This window comes from Pygoscelis adeliae, unplaced genomic scaffold (assembly GCF_000699105.1).
Source record: "Pygoscelis adeliae isolate BGI_AS28 unplaced genomic scaffold, ASM69910v1 Scaffold616, whole genome shotgun sequence".
NCBI classification, from domain to species: domain Eukaryota; kingdom Metazoa; phylum Chordata; class Aves; order Sphenisciformes; family Spheniscidae; genus Pygoscelis; species Pygoscelis adeliae.
The window spans coordinates 24,074-33,028 of NW_008824906.1; the positions used below are offsets into that span (position 1 = coordinate 24,074).

The following is an 8,955-nucleotide window of genomic DNA, read 5'->3' on the forward strand; positions in this document are numbered from 1 at the left end:
TTTTAGCCAGTCTGTGCTCCAGGATATCACAGGCTACCATGCTGGAATAAAAATAACCCGATAGTCCTAAATTAAAATCTGCTGGTTAGTTTTACTGGGATTTGCTCAGCAGGCAGCAGTGCACAACTGCCAGCCTTCTCCAAACCGGCCAAGAAGGGCACGCCACCTGCACGTCCGAGAGCTGCAGTGAGCACTACAGCTGGTCCCTGGGAAGAAGACCTCGCTCATAGGGGTTCTGGAGGCATCTGAAGATGTTCGGCATCCCAGGCACGTCAGCAAGACTTATTTGCAAATGTTGGAGAGTTCAGAGGTGAAGTCAGGCAAGACGTATCTCGCCTCAAGCACCTTACAGCTCCCATTTAAAGGCAAGTGGCTGGCAATGAGCCTACATAAGGTAACAACATACTGCTGTGCTCCCAGCACACTGAAGGAACAGGATAGGATGCAGCCTGATGAAGAGCAAATACCCATTTGCAAATCCAGGCTGCCTTTTCAAATTCTTAGGAATGCAGTATTTTCTGGCTCCATGCATTTTTATCGCCTCAGGGGATCTACCTTCAGGAATTAGTACAGATCTCTGGTGACCCCGCAGAAGCCATCGTACCCCACCCCTCCCCTCGACACACAGCCTGGGCCTCCCACCGAGGATCTTCACGATGCCATAGCAACACCACAAAGCAAGGAGTCTCCTATCAGATGTGCCTTCACAGCGCTGCTGGCTTCCATAGTGACTTCTCTGTCAATTTTCACAAGTTTAACACATTGTTTGAAGGCAGCGATAGATAAGACACTTTAAATAGCAAGGCTGTGCGCTTGCTTTAGCAAGCTGAGGTTTTGTACATCCCAGGGGCTCCTTGAAGATGACCTCTTTCCTTCAAAGGCACTTCACACAGCCATCTCTCCTCCTCTGTGTCAGACTCTCAGAAATCACACAGTACCCACGTGCTTTTCCACACTTCCCTATCACCCACCGCTCTCGGGTTCCACCCGCCCCTGGTACTTCAGGCAGAACATCTGAGCTCCCAGTCTCAACTGTGGAGCACGGTGCCAAGGTATATCCAGCTCTCTACCTGCCAGGTCTCTGAATTACAGGCTGAGCTAGCCAGAAGCAGGAAGCACGCAGTGCTTCCTTCCCATTTTGTTTTTTTCTTAATTTAGCAAGCAATAGCATCGTTTTAATAACATGCGAAAGACTCCTTCAAGTTCTGCAGTTCTTGGAGTCAATACTCTAGCTGGCACAAAACTGACATGAAGCTGACCATAAAGGTCTTACAAGGTTCACCAGTAAAAGACATCCACAAACAGATAACAAGTGTCATCTGTATAAATGCCTGATAAGCAAAGAGGTTCCTTCACATCATCCATATTTAAAGCAACAGAAATATTGACTTAACAGATGCGTCTCAAACTGACTACAACATCAAATACTACTACCGAGCTGCCTGGGCAATCACCCTCCTCATCCTCACACCACCCCTTTAGAGCAGAGCAAACATCTCCGTACTTAAGAGTTTCTGATCTGACCAATGAAGTTTTCTAGCCAGATTTCTACGCTACAGATCCAAGTCAGAGGAACCCATCCAAGAAGTCTCTTCCATGCCAGGCATGGCTAAAGCTATTCCCCCGCTAAAACTGACACATGGAGCTAGACAAGCTACCCACCCATCCCAGTGTCCACAGCTAGTACTGGGAGAGAAATACCTACTCCAAGCATTCTGTACAATTGCCCTGTAAGTGTATGTCTTTCTAATTATGGTTAGGGGAACAATACATGCCTTCATGCAAGATTAATGGGGTCATCTTAAGCTGCCACACACACACTTAATACTCCAGGGCTTCCTCAACTATCACCATTCCTGTAGCATAAACTTTACACTGTGCAAGTTCTACCCAACCTTATAGCCAGATTCACAACCCATCTACCTCCTTCAAGAAAAGAGCATCAGTATACATACTGGAACAAGGAACTTCTTGACTTCTTCCATGGCATGAGCCATCAGAGCATATGCTTCACAAGGGGGTCCAAAAACTTCAATGAAGACATGCAAATCCATATTTAGATGGGCATATTTAGGATCTCCCCCTTTACGCAGTTCTTCCTCCTGAAACAAAGCAGATTAGAGATTCCTAAAACTAAATAAGATGCAGAGAAACTACTTTTCTTTTATCTGTTTTTACAGACGTTTCCTGTTAAGGCATAGAAAGTGTTTTGGCCATGCCTGGACACAGATCGTAACAACATACACATGAGCATACGGTTTTATAAAAAGCCACAGGCAATCTACAACTTCCAGCCTTTTATAGCTGCCTTTTCAGGTGACTATGATATTTTTGCTAACGCACTGATGCCAGCCACCTTTTTTTCCAAAAGATGAAGCATATGCAAGCAGTGCTCTTCCTCTTCTACACCACCTTTCTGCCTGAGGTGTTCTTTACCACCTAGTGAAGTCTAATGCCTCAAACAGGCTTGCTCTTTAACTCTGTTCTTAGACACCTGTGTTATTCAGATGGCTTTAAGAAGCTGCAAATAAGCTAGAAGTGTAAAAGCTTTTCATGCTGCTAAAGTAAAAAGCTGAATTAAGTTACAGCTCTGTCGACTGTTAGCTCAGTTTGGGGAGTAAGCAGGAAGAAAAAAAAATTCTTTCCGTTTTTTCTGCTCAAAAAAGCCTCCTGGCACTTTGTGATTCACTAAAGATTACCAGGAACATACTGCTCCAACATCTACCGTGAACCATGAGAATATAAGGATTTCAGAGGGAACAGCTGGAAAAAAGTTTTTTTTTTTTTGTTTGTTTCTGGAGGGGAAACATTCCTTTAGTGAATGACTTTTCACAGAGTAGCTGGAATTAATTCTTACTTCATAAACTTAGTTGATATGAAAGAAAGAAGTACAATCTCTGCATCCAAGGGTACAGGATAGCAAAAGATGACTGGTCTCTAAGTCACGCTCACAAAGAAAACATGCATCACACTTCTGCCCCAATCAAGATTGCTCCCAGCATGCACAGAACAATTTAGGAAGCGTGACTTCCTACTGCCTTTGCTTTTGGATTTTAATGGTTTAATCTTTTATAAAATGCTTTGAGAACCACTACTTCTCACAGCAACATGGAAGGCATTAACATACACGTATGTTTCCAAGGGCGATTCCCTTACCTTTGCTTTATCTCGCATTGAACCCTTCCCAAGCACAGATATCTTAGCACCAGTTTCTTCCTGAAGTCTCTTGATGGTGTTGCCTTGAGGTCCCAAAATCTTTCCAACAAAGTTGAACTGTAAATGGAGGGGAAAAAAAGAAAAAAAAAAGCTCCAGAGCTCAGTAGCCTTAACAAAGCTTTTCTGAATGTTATGCTGGCTGACAAAAAAATTTAGCCACTCCATTTTCTCTTCACCTCACCAAAAAATACAGACCAAAAAATGCACAGGAAAATTTAAGTTCAGAACATTCTTTTCATGAAAAAATGCTCCACCAGAAAATCAAGGTGAATTAACTCACGTAAAGCGTTTAATTCTAACATCTACTCTCCAGTAGTTTTACAGACAGCAAGTCTTAAGAGTTAAATGAGTCCTTAACTGCAAAACACAAAGCTCTACCTAGGAAAGTGTCTATTCTAGTAATAAAAGATCACAGCTATGCATCACCATTTAGCTTTATCCCAAGACATTCTAGAAATGTAATATATTAGAAATCAGATCCTGCAAGCTTGCATAGGAAAAATTCCGTAGCGATAGTGGAACACTGGCATAACTCCTGATGACACTTTGACAGCTACTATCTCTAAAAGTCAGCCATAAAATCCATAGAAAATAAGCAAATCACAGAGATTCAGTAAGCTATTTTCTGGCCCTCACCTTGGGGTACTGTTTGACAGGTATCAGAACTCGTTCTTTCAGTTTCATATTCTTGTGGGAAAATAAATCCAGGTAGTTCTCTTCCTCATCCTTCTTTGTTGTTTCACCCTTCTGAATTTTTTCAATTTCTAAACAAGATAAAAATAGGGCTGCTTATATTCCTCAAACAAGCATCATTTTAGAGTTGGAATTATGACAGGACATACCACCCTCATTCTCTGTGAATATATGAACGCTTATAGTTGTATTCATGGAATCTGGACAGACAGGCCACCTCTTTAGCGCTAGCCCAGCTTGCCTCTTCCTCCCTTCACATCTAGGGATTCCAGAAGGCCAAAAACAGGATAATGAACAAAAATAAGAAAGAAGAGTAGAGAATGCTCTACACATAACTCCAAGAGGTAAGAGTAGGAAACTGTAAGTACAGTTTTGCGTATCACTTCTGCTGTGCCTTCCTCTATCGGTCCCCAGACTCATGCCTCCACCGCGAATGCAGTACCCACGTGTAGACTCCTAAACCTACAAAGAAACCAGCCCCAGCTACGCTACTGGATACGCTTGCTACAACGCAGCGGCCATCAGCAAATCAGGCAAGCTTTTATCATTCAAGCTGATGCACTATTTTAAATCTGCAACTTAAGTAGTGGTGTCAACGCACACTGACACTATGAATTTCAGTTAAGTTGAAAACATTCCTAACGAACAGAAGCCTGAATGAGTGACACAGTGGAGTGTGATCTGGCTTATGAAATTCTTATAAGCTTCATTTCATTAAATGAATGTACCTTCATCACACAAGCAATTCATAACTTGGTTTTTAAGTTGTAAGCCTCAGGCATATGGCCATAAAAGTGAGTGTCAGAAGTCCTTAACTTGATTCAGGCAATGCAACTACAAATTTTTGCCTCTCAAAATAAGATTCTGATTTTTAATTGTACATTGTGAATTGTAGAGTCTTGGAAAAACACTGACTGAACTGAAGGCAATGCTGCAGCCTGAGGGGGATCTGGAACAAAGTCCAAATAACCTTCTGGAAGTAGGTCATTAAGGTAGGCCAATTAGGAACTACTGCACAAACACCTTCTCAAGTCTGGCTAGAAATTAAACTTTTGCTGAGAGATGGCAGGAGACAGGCACCTCATAAAAGACGACCCAAATGGAGAAGACTGAAGATCATCTTCAAGGCAGGCATTTCTAGCATGGGTTCTTACGGTCGTTAATGCACTTTCCCTTGCACAAGACAAACACCCAACATCTTTCAAAAGAATGCAGCCCATAGCTGACTGGCTTTTCTTTTCCAGAGATGTCCAGTCATGTACAACTTTTATTTAATGACCCAACAACTAGACAAGTTCCCCCAAATTTGGAGCCAATCCATTACTAACAATCCCAAGTTACTGGTGAACCGTTATGCGCTCTTTGGTCCAACCAAAAAGGAAATCGGTCACACCATGCATAGCCATCACAAATTATTATTTACAGATGCTTATCAGGGGAGGAGCATGACCCTTCCTTAAAAGTTAAATTGTGCCATTTCATCAGCAAACTCAAGAACTGTATCTCTTCTGAGTCAAAAGTGCTCTAAATACAACTTCTCACGTCTCAGGGGAAAGAGACACTTTCACAAGATTATACACATAACTGGATTAAAGCTGCAAGACGAAACTGAAACTGAAGACTGCTTAGTCATTACCAGAATTTAAAGGGGGCAGCTTCAATATCTTGCGTTTCCTGTGATTTCTGTCCATGTCAGAAACTATATGCTTTAGACTAAACGTTCATGTTTACAGTTCTGGAAGATTGGCATATCAGATACGTGACGTATTATCCACCTAGCGATATTCTCATATCATCCAAAATAGGAACAATGGGCGACCACCACCCTTCTGACTGGACAGGCAACCGCAGCCTCAGGGGCTGAGAAGCACGACTGGCATCTTTCAAATGGTGCAGACCACAAGGAAGTCAAGCAGCTAGATGTGCAACCGAAAAAAACCAAACCACCTTAAGAAAACAAGATCAAAATTTTATCTTTTCAGTTATGGACACAGTAATATAAACTGGTTTTTAGTTTAGAGATCTAAATATAGAACTTGGAGATTGTGTTGCATAATTATGAAAAAAAGCCTACATTTTATATTTCTACTTGCAACAGCACCTTGGCTCCCTTACAAAAGTGTTACCATGACTCCTTAGTTGGAAAAAAGTACCGGATCTAATCGCTTTGAAAAAGATAGCTTGATTTTTGCTTTAAAAAGAATTATCTTCTGAAGACACTATGCAAAAGTAAAAAACCCAGAAGTTCAAGCACTGTCAAATTTATAAAATAAGCAACAGAGCTGGCTGCCTTGGTTAGTTTTATGTACTTTTTTTAATTTTAGCTATAAGAACAGATCAGAGAATCAAGATTTGGAAACTAAAGATTGCACTGGTGGCCTTATCCCTGGTTAGGCATAGCTTTAGACCCTATAATACAATGCAATTACTTCTCAAATATTTTGGTTCTCCAAAAAAAAAGTGAATTTCTGAAAATGCATTCTCCATGTTAACAAGAAGTGTTTTCTACACTCACATCAAGAATAAAAGCGCCCTAAAACTTTCTTGATGTAAATTAAACTACCCAGAGGCATCTTCTTCTTCCTTGTCAAAACACAACGCAATCAGATGTAAGCCTCTGCAACCACACAGCAAAACCCATTCTGCCTCCTGCAACAGTAGCAACGACATCCGACAGTTGGTCTGTGAGGGCAACAAACCATTAACCATTTGCTAAGAAAAGCATCGGATCCACCATCGCCAAGTCTTCAAACGAAATACAAAACATAACGAGAAGAAAAAACCCTGCCCCAGCAGAATAACTCCGAGTTCTCCAGCTTTTGCAATTCAGGTCAGCGCGGGTGACCTAGCAGTCCCCTTCACACCTTCAGAACAAACTCCAAGTCTGGAAATAGGTGTGAAGACAGACTGAAAACATGCCACTTGTGATGTGTCCTACTACTCCGGATTCCAGCGTTATCTGTATGCATTCTGGCATATTAGCTACGCAACATGAAGCAGTACTGAATGAACTGATGAGTGGTAGCAGTTTGTCAGACCACTTACTGATACGAAGGAGAAGCGTACGTATACCTTGAGGGATTAAGCATGCCTCATTTCAGTGCTGATTTTTTAAAGCCGTGTCAGAGGTGCAGCAGAAGGTTACCTTCTTGCCACGGGGAATGTCAGCAGTCTGGCGGCATGTGTGGCAGTGGTTTCCAGGACTTCATGTGGGGCAGTGATTGCATTGTCTCAGAAGAAATCCTAAGGGGTAGGTAAAGGGGGTTGGTAACACCGCTGCTTCACAAGGACGAGGTTAAGCAGCCACAGTGCTACTCCTGATCTAAGCCCAAGCTCTTCCTTAACAAAAAAACCCCCATATTAAACATTGTCCTGCAGCACGCTTGTGCTCTGTAAGCAGAGACACATTCTGTTCATTCATAATACTGAGAGTATTATCTTAACAGTATGATAATACTGACCCCGTGCCCAAAAAACCGAAAAAACACCCCCAAAACCCCCAAAAGAGTTTGGGGATGGGAGCCTCCAAAAGAAAGCAGAGCTCCCTCTCTCCTATGCTACTGCTCCCCAGCTGGTTTGGTTTCACAGGAGAGGAAGCAGGACCCTGTTCCTGGACAGACTCTGCCAATAGTGGAAGCTGCAGAATTTGGCAAGCCTAACCCCACCATTTCCCTCCCGCTTTCTGCTGAAATACACCCCCCCACCCTCCAGCCTGTACGCTGGGATTCATGTGCAGACAGCTCTGCTTCGGAGCTTTGCTGAGAAGGGAGGGGACTGCCACTAGCACAGGGAGAAGGGGCATGGGGAAGAGAAGACACACTGCTCAAGCGTGAGGCAGGGAGGAGAAAGCCTGGAGGCGAGCTCTGAGAACCGGCACAGGTAGCAGAGGCTCCTGGGAGAGAAGTGGGAGGAGGCAGAGTCACAGCAGCGACAGGCAGGCTAGCATCAGCATCTCATTATGTTGGCATGGCTTAGCAATATATAGATTTAAAAGTGCAACAGTGAAACGGTATTAGCGTATCACAGCCTGCGACATCTGGGCACAAGTTTAAGGCGGCAGTTACAGCTCCTTCGGGGGGGGTAGGGCGTACACTTGGGAACGCAGAAATTTAGATAATCTTCTCCATTTCAGGGCAGCCTTAACTCCACGCGAAGCAAGCTTCAGGGCATTGTATTGCTCTGGGTTACAGACAGATTCTCATCACCCCCGTGACCTCAGCCCATCTCCAATCCCACTATTTGGTTCCTTGGCAAGTCTCTCCAGCGAGGCCACCACCCATCCATCTGACTTTCCCACACAGCCCTTGTTCCTTCCTAGGAATACACACAGACTAAATGAGCCTGGCACGAGAACCAGCACGGTCAGCAGGAGATTCTGTCGAGGAGTCCTCCAACGCCTCGAGCGGCTCCCTGCTTCGCCATGCGTTGCTCTAACTCCAGTTGCTTGGCGCTCTCTCCCTTCGTGGGTCCTGCTCTAACACCCTAGCCACTGCTCTGAATCCACCCCTCACCGCCTGTCTCCATCCCTCCTCACCGCTCCACGCTTCTGGGGATGTGAAGGGCTGCATTTAACATAAGGACCAACTAGATGCTAGCTATATAGAGACTTGCTAGTGGAGTGACTTAGCTCACATATCTGTTTGCAGCATAGGAAGCTCAGAGGTGACCAGCTCTTGTCACGTGGAGTTTCTCCATGGAATAAAAAAAGCTAAGATTACCACAAGAATTTGAAAAAAACCCTGCGCCTAGCTAACGCATCAGTGGACGTCTCCTGTCCTCCCAAAGCAGGCAAGCAGAGAGGACTGTGCCTTTCAAAACATCGGCATCTCTTCCTGCTCGGCCCGCAGCAGATGGAAGGCATAAATCAAAGTGAGGAAAAGGGGTTTTCTCGTTCCTACGGAAGAGGAAGGTTACACAGACCCCAAATCACAGGAGTGAGGAAACGTGGATCATTTTCCAAGGTGCAAGAAATCCCAGGTTCAGTTTCTGTTCAGGGTGCTGTGTAACAGATCCCCAAAACCTAGCCACTTGACTGCCTTTTCATCA

General features: G+C 43.9%; 1 protein-coding gene across 1 annotated transcript in view; it reads right to left on the minus strand.

The window, feature by feature from the left end:
- Positions 1 to 4,104, minus strand: part of KHDRBS1 (KH domain containing, RNA binding, signal transduction associated 1) — a 10,502-nt gene extending 6,398 nt beyond the window's left edge. Inside the window, exons 1-4 of the mRNA XM_009324907.1 lie at positions 4,059 to 4,104; positions 3,853 to 3,980; positions 3,157 to 3,273; positions 1,956 to 2,102 (exon numbers count right to left, since the gene is read on the minus strand). Of these exons, the coding sequence (XP_009323182.1) occupies positions 1,956 to 2,102; positions 3,157 to 3,273; positions 3,853 to 3,980; positions 4,059 to 4,104 (438 nt within the window). The remainder of the gene's footprint in view (positions 1 to 1,955; positions 2,103 to 3,156; positions 3,274 to 3,852; positions 3,981 to 4,058) is intronic.
- Positions 4,105 to 8,955: the final 4,851 nt, after the last annotated feature.